The sequence below is a fragment of the Tachyglossus aculeatus genome, chromosome 1, assembly GCF_015852505.1.
Source record: "Tachyglossus aculeatus isolate mTacAcu1 chromosome 1, mTacAcu1.pri, whole genome shotgun sequence".
Classification (NCBI taxonomy): Eukaryota; Metazoa; Chordata; class Mammalia; order Monotremata; family Tachyglossidae; genus Tachyglossus; species Tachyglossus aculeatus.
Window position 1 is genome coordinate 21,828,037 of NC_052066.1, and position 19,999 is coordinate 21,848,035.

General features: G+C 43.9%; 1 protein-coding gene across 22 annotated transcripts in view; it reads right to left on the reverse strand.

Annotated features, from left to right (window-relative positions):
* The window catches only part of CLASP1 (cytoplasmic linker associated protein 1), a 442,952-nt gene that overhangs the window by 154,559 nt on the left and 268,394 nt on the right, over positions 1–19,999 (reverse strand). For 15 of the 22 annotated variants that reach the window (XM_038747590.1, XM_038747583.1, XM_038747598.1 and 12 more), the window contains 2 exons: positions 17,747–17,773; positions 8,907–9,074 (listed from right to left, as the gene is read on the reverse strand). In XM_038747590.1, coding sequence (XP_038603518.1) covers positions 8,907–9,074; positions 17,747–17,773 — 195 coding nt within the window. The remainder of the gene's footprint in view (positions 1–8,906; positions 9,075–17,746; positions 17,774–19,999) is intronic. The other 7 variants (XM_038747595.1, XM_038747592.1, XM_038747593.1 and 4 more) reach the window with 1 other exon arrangement.

The window sequence follows — 19,999 nt, forward strand, 5'->3', positions numbered from 1 at the left end:
CAGGGAAACTAGAAAGAAATACTCCTGTTGATTAGTGAAGTAAAAATCAGCAGATTTTAGAAATAACCAGGAGAAAAACATGAGTTTTTTGTCCCTTTGCACAGCTCTTGAAGAAATGACAGTTGGGTACTAATTTTAATCCTCTGGGTTTACGATATCAGATTGAGGAGGAGGCACACCTGGCCCCAATCCTGATTTTTCATCTGATTTTCTCCCTATATTCCACAAACACAAATCATAAATCTGCTGGATTTACATCCAGATTTGTTGATGTCTTATGGTGAAGATGAAGCCACTTCTACATCACTGATAAATCCATTCCCAAAGACCAAGAAGTCAAAATAAGAATATTTTAGTATTAAAAATGACTAATGTGGATGAAACTGGGAACCAAACCTGCAGTTGGAATCTTTATGAATGATGAAAATAGAAAGATCCAAGGAAGAGAAATTAATGGATAATGAAGAGTAATTAAAAGATTGAGTGAAATCATGCTTATTTGGAATCTGAAAGTGCTGATGGTTCTGGTTTTTTCAAATTTTACCTTTAGAGTCACTTTAACACATGAAAAGCTTTTACGTCTTCAAAAGTAATTAGGTCTTTAACCAAGACACACTCTCTCCTCATAGTAATAATAATGATCATGATGGCATTTGTTAAGCGCTTACTATATGCGAAGCACCGTTCTAAGCGCTGGGCACTGTTCTAAGTGCTGGATAATGATGGCATTTGTTAAGCACTTAGTATGTGCAAATCACTGTTCTAAGCGCTGGGGAGGATCAGGTTGTCCCACGTAAGGCTCACAGTCTTCATCCCCATTTTACAGATGAGGTAACTGAGGCACAGAGAAGTTAAGTGACTTCCCCAGAGTCACACAGCTGATAATTGGTGGAGCCGGGATTTGAACCTATAACCTCTGACTCCCAAGCCCGGGCTCTTTCTACTGAGCTACACCAGTACTTTATAGCCAATCATGTTTTTCACCTACCCATCTCCTTCACAAACCTCAATGCTGAACTAACAAAGATTGGCAAATGAAGAAGACACAGAAGAGCTTATAGAGGTTACAACGGTCAGGAGGATTCGTTTTTAGTCCTACAAGCAAGACCTTATCCTTTCTTGATCATCTGAAAATCCTACACACAGCTAGATGTTTGGCTTGTGAATGGGGCAGAACAATTATTGGTGAAAATGCACACAAGTGACCACCAGAAAGGAGAATGTAACATTTTACTTGATTTCCCATTTTTAAGGTTTTTTTCAGAAAATGAAATCTTCCAGCAAAAAGACTGTAATATAATCCAAGCTTACACATACAGAAGCGATGGATTTAAAAATAAAATGCTCAATTCATTATATACGAACAGCCTTTACTTCAAAGGTTAAAACATTGGCAGAAATAATACTGATACAAGAAATAAAAAGGGAATGGTGAAATAAAAAAATTAAGAGACATGTTTCTGCTGCCTCCCTTCCCCTCTTTATCCCTCTTTTCAGGGTCACTCATTCAATCCACATATTCAATCATCACTAAATCCTGATGGTCCCACCTTCGCAACATCGCGAAAATCTGCCCTTTCCACTCCATCCAAACTGCTACCACATGAACACAATCACTCATCTTAACCCTACTGGATAAATGCATCAGCCTTCTTGCTGACCTCCCAGCCTCTTGTGTCTCCTCACTCCAGTTCCTACTTCACTCAGCTGCCCCAGTCATTTTTCTACAAAGACATTCAGGATCCATTTCCCCTGTCCTCAGAAAACTCCAGTGGTTGCTCATCCACCTCCACATCAAATAAAAGCTCCTCACCACTGGCTTCAAAGCAGTCAATCACCTCACTCCCTCCTATGTCACCACACTACTCTCCTACTACAACTTCGCTCCTCTAATGGTAACCTTCCCACTTTGCCTCCATCTCGCCTATCTCACCTCCAACCCCTCACCGACGTCCTTGCCTGTGGCCTGGAACGTCCTTCCTCCTCAAATCTGACAGACAGTTGCTCTCCTCCACTTCAAAGCCTTACTGAAGGCCCATCTCCTCCAAGAGACCTTCCCTGACTAAGCCCTCCTTTCCTCTTCTCTCACTCCCTTCTGCATTGCCCTGACTTACTCTCCTTATTCTTCCCCCATCCCAGCCCCACAGCACTTCTGTCCATACCTGTGTAATTTATTTATTTATATTAATGCCTGTCCCCTCATCCCCGTCTAGACTGTAAGCTTGTTCTGGGCAAGGAATATTTCTGTTTATTGTTGTATTGTACTCTCTCAAGTGCTTACTGCAGTGCTCTGCACACAGTAAATGCTCAATAAATATGACTGACTGAATGAAAAGTACTTAGTACAGTGCCCTGCACACAGGAATTGCTCAATAAACACAACTGATTGATTGCTTGACTGGAAAGGGCATGGAATGGGAATCAGCCTAAAATCTAGTCGCAGAACCAGATGGCTGTGAGCCCTGGGGTAAATCACTTATCTTTCTGGTGCCTTTCTTTCCATAAATGGGATAAGACGCTTGCTCTCCCTTCCTCTTAAATCAATCAATCAATCAATCAATCGTATTTATTGAGCACTTACTGTGTGCAGAGCACTGTACTAAGCGCTTGGGAAGTACAGGTTGGCAACATATAAATGATAAATCTTGGGTGGGGTGCAACTGTTTCTGATCTGATTGATTTGAATCTTATCCCAGTGCTTACCACAGGGCTAGCACATGCTCAATTTAAATTAAATTATGAGCAGCGTCGACTCCATGAACAGTGCCCTGCCACAGTAGGGGGCTGGTCTGGTCACCCCTTCCCCACCATGCCCACCAACTGGGGCTCATATGGAGGGGCTGCAGCCATGGGCATAATAATAATAATGATGGCATTTATTAAGCGCTTATTATGTGCAAAGCACTGTTCTAAGCGCTGGGGAGGTTACAAGGTGATCAGGTTATCCCACGTGAGGCTCACAGTCTTCATCCCCATTTTACAGATGAGGTAACTGAGGCCCAGAAAAGTTAAGTGACTTCTCTAAAGTCACACAGCTGGCAAGTTGTGGAGCCAGGATTTGAACCCATGACTTGTGAATCCCAAGCCCGGGCTCTTTCCACTGCGCCACCCTGCTTCAGGGGGAGGCCGGTGGGCCGATGGACTGGGGGCTGACTGGGACGGCGGATAAGAAGAGTAACTGCGCCATCTGTGTGACTTTGGGCAAATCACTTAAATTCCCTGTGCCTCAGTTATTCCCATCTGTAAAATGGGGATTAAGACTTTGAGCCCCACGTGAGGCAACCTGATTACCTTGTATCTACCCCAGTGCTTAGAACAGTGCTTGGCACATAGTAAGCACTTAACAAATACCATAATTATTATTATTATTGTGGAATTTATTTAGCCCCTACTCCATGCTATTGGGGTAGATCCAGGATAATCAGCTGGGATCAGGAAAATCAGCTCACAGTCTAACTGGGTTGGGGTGTGGCGGAGGGGAATAGATCTTGAATTCCCATTTAAAAATGAGGAACAGTCATCTGCACAGAGAGACACAGGAAGGGAAGAAGGGAAGGTCTCACAGCAGGCAAGTGGCAGAGCTGGAATTCCAACCCAGGTCCTCAGACTCCCAGCCCGTGCTCCTTCCAAGAGGCCTCTTCACACAGCAAAATGAAGGAGGACTTTAAAAATTGAAGATTTTTAAGCCCAGCCGCTAATTCCCTGCAATTAACAGGGGCCATGGCCGCCCAGTAGATTTTTGAGTGGGTCTCCAAACTTCAGCATCCAAAATTCTCCACAACCTTAGAGTTTCCCATCAGGGGTAAAAAGATCTGAAACGGTGGCTCTCTGGCTTGTTAGTTCTTCCCATTCCTCGCCCTGTTGAAACCTGCCTCCTTTTTGCCTCCACACTCAAACTGACAAGTTCAAGTAGTTCCTGCACATTACCCTCCCTATGCCACAAGCTCCCCTTCTAGATTGTAAACTCACTGCGGGCTGTGAAGCAATCTACCAACTCTGTTATACTGTACTCTCCCACGTACTCAGTACAGAGATCTGCACACAGACAGAAATCAATAAATACGATTGACCGATCTTACCAACAGGTAAGGTCCCAAGTTTAACGGCGAGATGAACAGGAAGGAAACAAAACCATGCCAAAGTAAAACAAATTCAAACCATTCAAAAGAAAGTACGGTGTAAAATAAATGAAGCCAAGTCACTCACAAACCCTGCAGGACATCAGAGAGCTTAAAGATGAATCAATGAAGAAAAGAGTTTTCAAAGGTGGGCCTTGCTAAAAATTACCCACCCAGTTCTCCTAGAAGGCATGTACTGCATCTTTGAAGAAGGCTGAAATAAGGAAAACTTGCATCATTTCAGCATCCATGGGGCCTGATGCTGCACATAGGAGCATTAACACATCTGTTTCTTCCTTCACCTGTCTGTCTCCCCCTCTAATCTGTAAACTCCCTGGGGGCAAGGATCATGTCTACCAACTCTGTTGTACTCCTAAGCTCTTAATACAATGTTTTGCACATAGTAAGTGCTCAATAAACACCAATGATTGACAGAAGCCACATCACTTCAGAGCCGGATGGGTTTGTGTTGTTGGAAAAACGTTCCAATAAACCAATTAATTATATTTATTGAGGGTTTACTGTGTGCAAAGCACTGTACTAAGCACTTGGAAGAGTACAATATAACAATCAATCAATCAATCAATCGTATTTATTTAGTGCTTTCTGTGTGCAGAGCACTGTACTAAGTGCTTGGGAAGTACAAGTCGGCAACACATACAGTCCCTACCCAACAACGGGCTCACAGTCTAGAAGGGGGAGAGACATGTTCCCTGCCTACAGGGAGTTTATTTAATTGTGCCATTGAGAAATGCATTATGAAAACACATCTTGGGGCCAAACTACAGCATAAAAATAATCAGATTCCCTTAACGCCAAGTCCCACATACATTCAGGTATGAAATGAAAGTAACCAAAACTACTTCCCAGGGTTTTTTTTTTAATGTCGTTTCTAGCTAGCCTCACCAATGGAGAAGAATAAAATAAATAGATTTGGCAAGAGAATTATATTATTTGTTTGGACACTAATGAAGCTTTGCTCTATAAGTATCTATATGTGTAAGAAAGAGATGCAGCAAATGTAAGTTTTAATTCTTTTCCGGGAATATTTTAAAACACTCCACTCTTTATATGAAACCAGACAACTCAAGAATGAGGTGAAAGGATAAACAACTGATATCATTTTAAATAACAGATTTCAGTTGGATCTACATGATTACTTCGATGCAGTCCACAACAAAATAATCAAAATACAATATATTCACATTGAATTTAATCAAGAATTTTGTAAAATCCTCCTTCACCTAAATACTTCCAATGAAAGTGATTTAATAATATTACCCTAATTCTCCCTCTAGACTGTGAGCTCTCTGTGGGCAGAGAATGTCACTGTTTATTGTTGTATTGGACTTTCCCAAGAGCTTAGCACAGTGCTCTGCACACAGATTGAGTGAATTACATACAACTGAGTGAATGAATGAATGAAAAAGATGCAACCAAAGTAGAGTAGCCTTTGAGAAACACTGCTGAAATATTTCCTGAAATGGAATCCAGTTGTTTTTCTGCATTACAAATCATCTCACTAATTCAGAATAAATGGAGAGAATGAAAAAGAATCCAGGCTTATTTAGTGAAAAGTGTGACAACACTTTCACTACACTATTACACTATTAAAGAAGCAGCGTGGCTCAGTGGAAAGAGCCCGGGGTTTGGAGTCAGAGGTCGTGGGTTCAAATCCCAGCTCCCCCACTTGTCGGCTGGGTGACTTTGGGCAAGTCACTTCACTTCTCTGGGCCTCAGTTCCCTCATCTGTAAAATGGGGATGAAGACTGTGAGCCCCCCGTGGGACAACCGGATCACCTTGTAACCTTCCCAGCACTTAGAACAGTGCTTTGCACATAGTAAGCGCTTAATAAATGCCATCATTATTATTATTATTATTATTATAAGAAATAAAGAGAATGAAAAAGAATCCAGGCTTATTTAGTGAAAAGTGTCACAATATTTTCACTGCACTATTACACTATTAAAGAAGCAGCGTGGCTCAGTGGAAAGAGCCCGGGCTTTGGAGTCAGAGGTCATGGGTTCAAATCCTGGCTCTGCCATTTGTCAGCTGGGTGACTTTGGGAAAGTCACTTCACTTCTCTGGGCCTCAGTTCCCTCATCTGTAAAATGGGGATGAAGACTGTGAGCCCCCCGTGGGACAACCGGATCACCTTGTAACCTCCCCAGCACTTAGAACAGTGCTTTGCACATAGTAAGTGCTTAATAAATGCTATCATTATTATTATTACTATTAAAATATTAGTAATATTTTTTGTTGCGTAGAGGAGGAGAAGCAGCATGGCCTAGTGAAAAGAGCCTGGGCCTGGAAGTGGGAGGATCTGGGTTCTAATCGCAGCTGTGTCCTTTGTCTGCTCTGTGATTTGGGACAAGGCTCTTCCCATCTCTGTGCCTCAGTTTCCTCAACTGTTTCCCCTCCTTCTTAGACTATGAACCTCACTGGGAACTGTGCCCAGCCTTATTACCTTGTCTCTAACCCAGAATTTGGGACAGATTTTAGTACATAATAAGCACTTAACAAATACCTCAAATATTATTAGAAGGGAGCAAGTGTGCATGAAGGGTGTATTCATTCATTCATTCAATCATATTTATTGAGCGCTTACTGTGTGCAGAGCACTGTACTAAGCACTTGGGAAATACAAGTTGGCAACATGTAGAGACGGTCCCTACCCAACAGCGGGCTCACAGTCTAGAAGGGGGAGACAGACAACAAAACAAAACACATTAACAAAATAAAATAAATAGAATAGTAAATACGTACAAGTAAAATAAATAGAGTAATAAATCTGTACAAACAAATATACAGGTGCTGTGGGGAGGGGAAGGAGGAAGCAGGGGGCTGGGGAGGGAGAGAGGAAAAAGAGGGCTCAGTCTGGGTGAATACCCACAAACAACAGAGGCTAATATTAGGCCTACTCTGCAGGGTTTTCCTTCTTTCTTCCTCTTAACTGTCTAAAAATGATAATAATAATAACAATAATTCTGGTACTTGTTGAGTGCTATGTTCCAGGCACTGTCCTAAGCACTGGTGTAGATACAAGTTAATCAGGTTGGACCCAATCCCTGTCCCACATAGGGCTCACATTCTCAATCCCCATTTTACAGATGAGGGAACTGAGGCACAGAAAAGTGAAGCGACCTGCCCAAGGACACACCGCAGGGAACGTGTCTACCGACTCCATCATATTGTACTCTCTCAAATGCTTAGTCCAAAGCACTGAACACAGCAAGGAGTCACTAAATACCATGCATGGATGGGTTGATTAAAAATCTTTCTACCTTGGTCAGTTAGAGACTCAGGAAACATCTGCCTCTTCCCATTGCTCCCTCCCTAGTGCTGTGGTGTTCCTCTCATTCTAAGTGGCTTAATTGGGACTTTAAAACTTCAGACTTAATTGTATTATGCTCCCCCAAGCGCTTAGTATAGTGCGCCATGTACAATAAGTGCTCAATAAATACAACTGATTGTCTGATTCAGATGAAAGCCTCCAATACGGTTATCACTGTAGAGTGGGAAAAGGAAGAAGGTGGACAAGAATTCCAGATGTGGAATTGATGACGGCTTACTGTATCTATAACTTAGAAGCAGGTGAGATTGTGAGCTCCTTGGAGGTAAGGACTGAATCTTTTACTTGTTTTCTTTACTCCCCAAGCAGCACTAGTAGAGTGCTCTTCACTCAGAAGGTACTTGATATATTCTGTCTATTAATATTATTATTATTGATAATAATATCAATATATTATCGATTATAACAATATTAATAAATGCCACGGGTTGATAATAATAAGTATTATTGATAATAATATCAATATATTATTGGTAATAATAATATTAATAAATACCACCGATTGATTGATAGCTATCACGAGATCTTTTTTAAGAAGTGCTTTGAAAAACTTTAGGTTCTTAAAATAACAAAATGAATAACGTAAATAGAAACACCAAAAAGAAAGTTCATATTTATAAGAATAGTAAAACCAGTCACCAAAATAACAAAAAAGGTTATTAAGGAGATCCAGTGCCAAATTGAATCCCACAGCACTTATGTACCCATCCTTATTTTCTGCCATTTCCCCCATCTGTAATTTATTTAAACGCTTATCTCTCCCCAGTAAAGCTCCCTGAAGAACAGAGAACACAACAACTCTATTGCATTGTACACTTTCCAACACTTATTATAGTACTCTGCACACAGTAAGCACTCGATAAACCCAATTGATGGATTGCCAAAATAGAATCAGGATTTTCAAAACTGTTGTTGAGTATGTATGTTTTTTGCTACCGAACACCCTACAGGGTGAGACGAAAAGAAGAGAAACAATAAAGATTCTTGTGCATAAATGAGAGAAAACGTTAAATTTTCTTCAATTTTCAGTCAAACTTTTCAGAATTGATTGGAAAACCTTGCAAGTACAAGTATACAGTGGCACTTTCCCTTCCCTTCGGTTGCTTTTCCTTCTACTTAAACTGCAAAGGAAAAATATAAACGCTTTCGGTCACTTGAACGGAAAAAGCTTCTCACGCCGTCTTCATCCTAATTAAATCTCAAATACAACACACCTAGAGGTTAATAGGAACTGTCTGTGTTATAGCCCTCTCCACGAATTCTGGTCAAATGATTTCTGGGTCGACAATTAGTGAGGTTCAAATTAGGCATGACAAGAACCCCACCGTCCCGCAAGTCTCCGTCCACCCCCCTGCCCAGATTAGAACGGATCTCTAGACTGAGAATGGCAAAAAAAATTCCCGCTTCCCACAGACGAGCGCACGCGCTTCCTTACCTACTCCCATGCGGTTTGGACTCGTCTCCCGACTGCAGCCCTGACTCCGGGGGATCTTGCTGCGTTTCTCGGAGGACGCGGGAACCGGGGGCACTCTCGACGATCCCCCGGAGAGGCCTCCGTAACCGCTTCCCAACAGCTTCCCTGGAGAACTCGAGCGGCTCCCAGCTAAAAATTGGGCCAAAAAAGTTCCAGGAGTAAGTCGGGGGTAGATAGCGAAGATTTCCAAACGGGGCTTTTCAACTGCTTTAGGCCAAGATTTCAGAAGAGGGCTTGGTTTCCGCTTTGTTTTTCGGGAAACAGAATCTGAGCACGGGAGAATCCCCAAATGGACAGAATGTCTTTCGGCTGTTCGCATTCAGAAAATACTGATTTCTTGTCATTACTAATAATAATGGCATTTATTAAGCGCTTACTATGGGCAAAGCACGGTTCTAACCGCTGGGGAGGATACAAGGTGATCAGGTCATCCCACAGGGGCTCACAGTCTTAATCCCTATTTTACAGATGAGGTAACTGAGGCCCAGAGAAGTCACACAGCTGATAATTGGCGGAGCCGGGATTTGAACCCATGACCTCTGACTCCAAAACCCGGGCTCTTTCCACTGAGCCATGCTGCTTGCCATTGATGCTGCAGGACAATTCTGCTGACAGGCATTCCCCAGGCTACAAAGAAAGCCCTCCCCTCCGTTCAGGCCCAGCTCTAGAATCCCATCTGTTCATTCTTTCATTCAGTCCAACGCATTTACTGAGCGCTTCCTGTGTGCAGGACCCTGCACTAAACGCTTGGTCTAGAAGGGAAGATGGACCACCAGGCACTAACCAGCTGCGGGATCCCCCCTTCCAGCCTTTCCTCTGTCTTCCCTTCCCCAGAAATTAGGACTGGGGTGAAAAATTTAAGAGCGGTAGTAATCGTATTTATTAAGCCCTTACTGTGATCCGGGCAATCAATCAATCAATCGTATTTATTGAGCGCTTACTGTGTGCAGAGCACTGTACTAAGCACTTGGGAAGTACAAGTTGGCAACATATAAAATTTGTACCTATTTATTACTCTATTTATTTATTTATTTTACTTGTACATATCTATTCTTTTTATTTCATTTTGTCAGTATGTTTGGTTTTGTTCTCTGTCTCCCCCTTTTAGACTGTGAGCCCACTGTTGGGTAGGGACTGTCTCTATATGTTGCCAATTTGTACTTCCCAAGTGCTTAGTACAGTGCTCTGCACATAGTAAGCGCTCAATAAATACGATGTTGATGATGATGATGATATAAGAAATCAGTATTTTCTGAATGCAAACAGCCGAAAGACATTCTGTCCATTTGGGGATGGACAATATAACAAGTTGGCACCGTACTAAGTGCTGGGAAAGAATACACAGTTGGAAATTAGATGTGGCCCCGGTCCCTCGGGGTGGAAGAAGGGGCTCACACATCAAAATGCTTCCCCCGAGTCAAATCGGGAGAAGCAGCATGGCTCAGTGGAAAGAGCCCGGGCTTTGGAGTCAAGAGTTCATGGGTTCAAATCCCGGCTCCGCCAACTGTCAGCTGTGTGACCCTGGGCAAGTCACTTAACTTCTCTGGGCCTCAGTTCCCTCATCTGGGAAATGGGGATGAAAACTGTTTGCCCCCTGTGGGACAACCTGATCACCTTGTAACCTCCCCAGTGCTTAGAACAGTGCTTTGCGCAGAGTAAGCGCTTAACAAATGCCATCATTATTATTATTATTATCGGGACCAGTGACATGTTCGCAGCAGGATGGCAGTTCTCGAGGACAGAGATTGTGCCGAACAACTCTACTGGAAGAGAGGCAGCGTGAGCCCGCTGTTGGGTAGGGACCGTCTTCAGATGTTGCCAAATTGTACTTCCCAGGCGCTTAGTACAGTGCTCTGCACACAGTAAGCGCTCAATAAATACGAATGAATGAATGAATGAATGAATGAAAACCCGGGCATGGGAGTCGGAAGGTCATGGGTTCTAATTCTGGCTCTGCCACATGTCTGCTGTTTGGCCTTGAGCCAATCACTTTGTGCCTCAGTTACCTCACCTGAAAAATGGGGAATAAGAGTGTGACCCCCATGTGGGACAGGGACTGGGTCCAACCTAACTCGTATTTTTCCCAGCGCTTAGAACAGTGCTTGGTACATAGTAAGTGCTTAACAAGTACCCTAATTATCATTATTATTACTGTACTCTCCCAAGGGCTGAGTACATTGTTCTGAACCCAGTCAGCGGTAGACTGACTCTCCCCCTCTAGACTGTAAGCTTGTTGTGGGCAGGGGATGTGTCTGTTTATTGTTATTTTGTACTCTCCCAAGCACTTAGTACCGAGCTCTGCACACAGTAAGTACTCAATAAATATGACTTAATGAATAATAGTAATAATAATAATTGTATTAAGCGCTTACTATGTGTCAAACACTGTTCTAAGCGCTGGGGTAGATACAAGGTAATCAGGTTGACCCAAGTGGGGCTCACAGACTTAATCCCCATTTTATTCATTCATTCATTCAATTGCATTTATTGAGCGCTTACTAAGCGCTTGGGAAGTACAAGTTGGCAACAGATAGAGATGGTCCCTACCCAACAACGGGCTCACAGTCTAGAAGGGGGAGACAGACAACAAAACAAAATACATTAACAAAATAAAATAAATAGAATAGTAAATACTTACAAGTAAAATAGAGTAATAAATCTGTACAAACGTATCTACAGGTGCTGTGGGGAGGGAAAGGAGGTAGGGTGGGGGGATGGAGAGGGGGAGAGGAAGGAGGGGGCTCAGTGTGGGAAGGCGTCCTGGAGGAGGTGAGCTCTCAGTAGGGCTTTGAAGGGACGAAGAGAGCTAGCTTGGTGGATGTGTGGAGGGAGGGCATTCCGGGCCCTGGGGATGACGTGGGCCGGGGGTCGACGGTGGGACAGGTGAGAACAAGGCACAGTGAGGAGGTTAGCAACAGCAGAGGAGTGGAGGGTGCGGGCTGGGCTGGAGAAGGAAAGAAGGGAGGTGAGGTAGGACGGGGCGAGGGGATGGACAGCCTTGAAGCCCAGGGTGAGGAGTTTTTGCCTGATGCGTAGGTTGACTGGTAGCCACTGGAGATTTTTGAGGAGGGGAGTAACATGCCCAGAGTATTTCTGCACAAAGATGATCCGGGCTGTGGCGTGAAGTATAGATTGAAGTGGGGAGAGACAGGAGGATGGGAGATCAGAGAGGAGGCTGATGAAGTAATCCAGGATTTTACAGATGAGGTAACTGAGGCACATAGAAGTTCAGAGACTTGCCCAAAGTCACACAGCTGGTAAGTGGCAGAGTCGGGATTAGAACCCACAACCTCTGACTCCCAAGCCCGGGCTCTTGCCACTAGGCCATGCTGCTCCTCTGAATGAATGGCTGACAGCTTACTGTGAGCAGGGATTGTGCCTGTTATATTGTTATATGGGAAGAGAAGCAGTGTGGCTCAGTGGAGTCAGAGGTCATGGGTTCAAATCCCAGCTCTGACAATTGTCAGCTGTGTGACTTTGGTCAAGTCACTTCACTTCTCTGGGCCCCAGTTACCTCATCTGTAAAATGAGGATTAATAATAATGGTATTGGTTAAGTGCTTACTATGTGCCACGCACTGTTCTAAGCGCTGGGGGAGACACAAGATAATTAGGTTGTCCCATGTGGGGCTCACAATCTTAATCCCCATTTTCCAGATGAGGGAACTGAGGCCCAGAGAAGTGAAGTGAGTTGCCCAAAGTCACATAGCTGACACTTGGCGGAGCTGGGATTTGAACCCATGACCTCTGACTCCATAGCCCAGGCTCTTTCCACTGAGCCACGCTGCTTCTCAAGACTGTGAGATTAAGACTGTGAGCCTCCCGTGGGACAACCTGATCATCATCATCATCATCATCATCAATCGTATTTATTGAGCGCTTACTGTGTGCAGAGCACTGTACTAAGCGCTTGGGAAGTACAAATTGGCAACATATAGAGACAGTCCCTACCTGATCACCTTGTAATCTCCCCAGCACTTAGAACAGTGCTTTGCACATAGTAAGCGCTTACTATATGCCATCCTCATTATTATTATTACTCTCCCAAGAGCTAAATATGGTGCTCTGAACACAATAAGTGCTCGATAAATACAACTGACTGACAAATACCAGGGACTGATTGATCAATTGACTGTGAGCAGCTCTCCCGGCCAGTGCTCCCAACTTGTACTTCCCAAGCACTCAGTACAGTGTTCTGCACACAGTAAGCGTTCAATAAATACGATTGAATGAATGAATGCTCCCAGGGTCTTGCCAGGCGGTGTTGTTGAACCCTGCTCAATAGGGCCCTAAGCCCTGTGAGGAGCCACAGGGCCGGGGAGAACAACGTAACTGAAGTTCCTTGACTTCCACCCCCGAGCCCCCAGCTACAAGCTGGGACTGTTTGCGGGGGCAGCCCGCCCGATGGATGCCTTCAAACATCAGTGGGGGCCTTCAATCAGTCACTCCGTCCAGCGTATTTATTAAGCATTTATTATGTGCAGAGCACTGAGCTAAGCATTTGGGAGAGTACAAGTATAGCAATTAGCAAAGTGCATTTAGCTTTAATTCTATTTGTTCTGACGGCTTGACATCTGTCCATCTGTTTTGTTGTCTGTCTCCCCCTTCTAGACTCTGAGCCCGTTGCCGGGTAGGGACCGTCTCTATATTTTGCCAACTTGTACTTCCCGAGTGCTTAGTCCAGTGCTCTGCACACAGTAAGCGCTCAATAAATACGACTGAATGAATTGAATGAATAAAACAGGCATATTCCCTGCCCACAACAAGCTCGCAGTCAAAAACCTGACACCTTACTAATACGAAAAGATTTTTCCCTATGAAACTGCCTTGCCAACCTTACGCTGATTGAAGGGATGAGTTTCCGGATTTTAAATAGAAAGTGTTTCTAGATGTATTCGATTGGTTTTATGATCCTTAAGGTACAGTAGCCTAAGACCCCAGAGAAATGGGTATCCTTCCTGTTGTTCTAGCACGTGATTTTGTCAACGGATTCCTGAGCAGCCTGATTGTGGTAAGGGCAGAAGTCAGCTAAACCTTCTGCAGGGCAATCAATCAATCAATCGTATTTATTGAGCGCTTACTATGTGCAGAGCACTGTACTAAGAGCTTGGGAAGTACAAATTGGCAACATATTGGCACTCCTTCAGCTCTCCCCCGTCAATCTAACCTCTCTGCCTCTCTGATTTTCTACTATGACGCACATTCCACCCCCCTATTTCCCCCCTTTTCCTCTCCTCCTCCCTGCCCCATCCCACCCTCCCTCCCTCTGCCCTACCCCTCTCCATAGCACTTGTGTATATTTGTACATATTTATTATTCTATTAATGATGTGTATAAAGTTATAATTCTATTTGTTCCGTTGGTATTGACACCTGTCTACGTGTTTTGTTTTTTGTCTTTTGTCTGTCCCCCCCTTCTAGACTGTGAGCCCGTTGTTGGGTAGGGACCATCTCTATATGTTGCTGATTTGTACTTCCCAAGTGCTCTGCACACAGTAAACCCTCCAGTGCTTAGTACAGTGCTTTGCACACAGTAAGCTCTCAATAAATATGATTGAATGAATGAATGAATGAATGAATTCCACCCCTTTAACGTTGACTACCTTTCTGTGCCTCAATATCACCTAGCCTGCTGACAACCCCTTGCCAAGCCCTTCCTCTGGTCTGGGACTCCCTCGACTTCATTTCCGATGGCCCACCACTCTCCCCATCTTCAAAGTCTTCCTAAAATCCCATCTCCACCAAAAGGCCTTCTCCAACTAAATCCTCATTTCCCCACCTTCTCATTCCTCCCTTCTGAGTCACTAAGTCTTGGGTCTGTACCCCTAAACACTTTGATACTCTACCTATAGCAATTATGGAAATATCCTTATACTCTGCCGTTTCCCTTCCCTGTCCCCTATTTTAATGTCTCTCTCCCTGACTAGATCATAAGCTCCTTGAGGGCAGGGATCATGTCTATCATTCATTGAGGAGCAGCGTGGCTCAGTGGAAAAGAGCCCGGGCTTTGGAGTCAGAGGGCATGGGTTCGAATCCCAGCTCCGCCACATGTCTGCTGTGTGACCTTGGGCAAGTCACTTAACTTCTCTGAGCCTCAGTTACCTCATCTGTAAAATGGGGATTAAGAATGTGAGCCCCATGTGGGACAACTTGATCACCTTGTATCCACCCCCAGTGCTTAGAACAGTGCTCTGCACACAGTAAGCGCTTAACAAATGCCATTATTATTATTATTATTATTATTCGATCATATTTATTGAGTGCTTACTGTGTGCCGAGGACTGTACTAAGCGCTTGACAACCTTAATCCCCATTTTACAGATGAGGCATAGAGAAGTTAAGTGGCTTGCCCAAGGTCACACAGCAGACAAGTGGCAGAGCTGGGATTAGAACCCAGGTCCCTTGACTCCCAAGCCCGGGCTCTTTCCATTAAGCCATTCCCCCAGGCACTTAGTCAAGTGCTCAGCCCACAGTAAATAATCAATAAATATCATAGAGATATCAGACTCAATCCCTGCCCACAAAGAGCTTTCATTCTAGAGGGGGGAAAAAGGTATAAAGATAAATTACCAACACTACCAACTCTATTAATATAGAGAAACGGCGAGGCTCAGTAGCAAGAACCCAGGCTTGGGAGTCAGAGGTTGTGGGTTCTAATCCCGGTCCCGCCACTTGTCAGCCGTGTGCCGTGTGTCTGTGAGCCTCAGTTCCCTCCTCTGTAAAATGGGGATTAAGACTGTGAGCCCCACGTGGGACCACCTGATTACCTTGTATCTCCCCCAGCGCTTAGAACAGGGCTTGGCACATAGTAAGCATTTAACAAATACCATACTGTACCTTGATCTAATCCATCTCGCCACTGACCTCTCGCCCACGTCCTGCCTCTGGCCTGGAACACCCTCCCTATTCAGAGCCGGCAGACAATTACCCTCCTCACCTTCAAATCAATCAATCAATCAATTGCATTTATTGAGTGCTGACTGTGTGCAGAGCACTGTACTAAGCGCTTGATAAGGCTTCAGAGCCTTATTTAAGGCACCTCTCCTCCAAGAGGCCTTCCCTGACTAAGCCCTCATTTCCTTTTCTCCTTCTCCCTTCTGTGTTGTTCTGATTTGCTCCCTTTATTCACCCCCCCCCCAGCCCCACAGCACTTATGTGCATATCTGTGATTTATTTATATTAATGCCTGTCTCTCCCTCTAGACTGTAAGCTTGTTGTGGGCAGTGAATGTGTCTGTTATATTCATTCATTTTAGACTGTGAGCCCACTGTTGGTTAGGGACTGTCTCTATATGTTGCTAACTTGTACTTCCCAAGCGTTTAGTACAGTGCTCTGCACACAGTAAGCGCTCAATAAATACGATTGATTGATTGATTCATTCATTCAATCCTATTTATAATAATGATGGCATTTATTAAGCACTTACTATGTGCAAAGCACTGTTCTAAGCGCTGGGGAGGTTACAAGGTGATCAGGTTGTCCCACAGCGGGATCACAGTCTTCATCCCCATTTTACAGATGAGGTAACTGAGGCACAGCGAAGTTAAGTGACTTGCCCAAAGTCACACAGCTGATAATTGGCAGAGCAGGGATTTGAACCCATGACTTCTGACTCCCAAGCCGGGGCTCTTTCCACTGAGCCATGCGGCTTCTCTGAAGCAGCAGATATGCACTTATTGCATCTCTGCTATTTATTTATATTATTGCCTGTCTCTCCCTCTAGACTGTAATAGTATTTATTGAGTGCTTACTGTGTGCAGAGCACTGTACTAAGCGCTTGGGAAGTACAAGTCGGCAACATATAGAGACGGTCCCCACCCAACAACGGGCTCACAGTCTAGAACGGGGAGACAGACAACAACACAAAACAAGAATTGTTATACTGTACTCTCCCAACTGCTTTGTACAGTCCTCTGCACCCCGTAGGTGCTCAATAAATACGACGAAGGTGGCAACGAATTCCTGGAGTTCAAAACCACTCTGTACTCTCCCAAGTGCTTAGTACAGTGCTCTGCACACCATAAGAACTCAAAAATGCGAGTGAATGAATGAATGAATGGGATTTCAAATCCAATATTCTGAACAACAGCCCAGCTGTCCCAAACGGGATCACCAACTTACCTTGAATTTTACTGTTTCTTAGGTGTCTATATAAATCATTTTTCAAATAACTAAGTGATGGATCTCAATCAAAAGTCTTTGATAACAAAACACCCCATTACTGAAGTCAGCTATAAGCTGACCATAAAAATAATAAGGAACCACCATCACAGCAAATTACATTCTGTCGTGAGCTCAAAACACCATCAAACACTTAATAATAAGCCATGACATAATCAGAAAGTAACCTTTCCATCAAACACTTAATAATAAACCATGACATAATCAGAAAGTAACCTTTTCATACCCTAGAGGACCCATGAATAGGAAAATCCTGGAAAGGTTTGACAATACTTAAACAGAGAAGTAGAGAAGCAGCGTGGCTCAGTGGAAAGAGCCTGGGCTTTGGACTCAGAGGTCATGGGTTCAAATCCCGGCTCCGCCAATTGTCAGCTGTGTGACTTTGGGCAAGTCACTTCACTTCTCTGGGCCTCAGTTCCCTCATCTGTGAAATGGGGATGAAGACTGTGAGCCCCCCGTGGGACAACCTGATCACCTTGTAAGCTCCTCAGAGCTTAGAACAGTAAGCGCTTAATAAATGCCATTATAAAATTTAAAAAAACAGGTTAAAACGGAAGACAAGTTATGAGAGAGGTGGGGAAGAGAGAGATACAAAAAAGCAAGAGGAGAATATGTCTCTTACCACCAGCAGGATTAGCTGATCTGGATCCTTGATTATGAAAGCAGACAGAAGGACAGGCAAAAAGGGAATTAAAAGACAATAGGACAATGCAGAAATTCAGCAGGCAGCAGCTACTGCATACGACACGAACGGCTTTGTTCACAAACACATTCTGCTAAGCCTATGCACAGTACAGTTAATGGAAGAGCGTTCCTGCAGTTAACAGGTCTTCAAACATCGCCCACTAATTCTCTTAAGTCTCAAAAGACATCCTATGGCCCTTAGGGGAAGAAACTACCTAAAGGTTGCCCAAACCACAAATAATCTGGGCATGCCACTATAGGCACTGGATTCATGAAACCCTCATTGGCTTCCAAAGACAACGCCAGCTTCATATTCTTCTTATAATCATCATTATTATCGGTGCAAATGCACATAAGGCCGAGCATTCCTAGAAAAGCTCACTCTCCCTTATTGCTGGTTCTTTGAAAGATGCTTTCTATAGACTATCTGTAATTTATCTTTACATCCTTTCCCCCCTCCAGAATGAAAGCTCTTTTGTGGGCAGGGATTGAGTCTACCAACTCGATTGTATTGCCCTCTCCCAAGCATTTACTACAGTGCTCTGCACACAGTAAGCGCTCCATAAACAGCGTGGATTGACAGACCTTTAAAAGTGAGACTCAATGAAGAGAAGGCGAGAAAAGAACTCACATGTTCAATTTTCAACAAGGCTAGAACCCACTTTTGTTTTTTCAAAAAAAAAGTAACGCGGTACCTTAAACATACAAAAGGAAAGCCCTCCATACCTAGTAAACATGTGTTTTGCACTTGACATTTTCCCTGGTGGTGTATGAGAGTGCTTTGCACATAGTAAGCACTTAATAAATGTCATTATTATTATTATTATTATTATTACTATTATTATGAGAGCCATGGGGTAGCTACATTCACACTTTCAGCCCACTGGAGCACCATTTACAAACCAAAGCAGCATGGCTTAGTGGCAAGAGCCCAGGCTTGGGGGTCAGAGGTCATGGGTTCTAATCCTGGCTCTGTCACTTATCAGCTGTGTGACTTGGGCCAAGTCACTTCTCTGTGCCTCAGTTACCTCTACTGTAATTAGGGGATTTTGATTGTGAGCCCCACGTGGGACAGCCTGATTACCTTATATCTACTCCAGTGCTTAGACCAGTGCTTGGCACATAGTAAGTGCTTAACAAATACCATCATGATCATTATTATTATTATTACTATTATTAATACAATTCATTAGTTGAGTGCTATTTCATCAGGCGATCAGCAGGGGTGCAGAAGGCAATTACTGGCAGTGTGCTTCAGTTACCAGAGGGAGGCCCAGAGGCTCTCTGATAATAATGATAATAATATTTGTTAAGCGCTTACTATGTGCAAAGCACTGTTCTAAGCGCTGGGGGGATACAAGGTCATCAGGCTTGTCCCACATGGGGCTCACAGTCTTCATCCCCATTTTACAGATGAGGGACCTGAGGCGCAGAGAAGTGAAGTGACTTGCCCAAGGTCACACAGAAGACAGGTGGGGGAGCCGGGATTTGAACCCATGACCTCTGCCTCCCAATCCCGGGCTCTTTTCACTGAGCCACGAGGATCACCATGGAGTAGTGGATAGAGCCCGGGGCTGGGAGTCAGAAGGTGGTGAGTTCTAATCCCGGCTCTGCCACGTGTCTGCTGTGTGACTTTGGGCAAGTCACTTCTCTTCCCCACGCCTCAGTTTCCTCATCTGTAAAATGGGGATTAAGACTGTGAGCCCCACGTGGGACAACCTGATCACCTTGTATACCCCTCCAGTGCTTAGAACAGTGCTTGGCACATAGTAAGCACTTAACAAATACCATTATTATATAATAATAATAATAATAAACAGACACATTCCCTGCCCTCAATGAGCTTACAGTCTAGAGGGTCACACAGTCTAGGTCTGTTGATCTTGGGCAAGTCGATTCACTCCCCTGGGCCTCAGTAATCTTATCTATAGAGTGGAAATTAAAACTGTGAGCCCACGTGGGACACGGATGGTGCCCAATCTTATTTTTTTTTCTTTTAACTTGTATCTACTTTTAACTTGTATCTACCCCAGCAATTAGTACAGTGCCTGTCACATAGAAAGTGCTTAACAAACACCATAAAGGGAAAAAAAAGACAACTGAGCCCCCCAAGAGAAAGCTATATCCTGAGTGAACCCTGCCAGGCTTTCCTAGAATAGTTCAACTCTTATATTTTGCCCTCTTCTCAAAC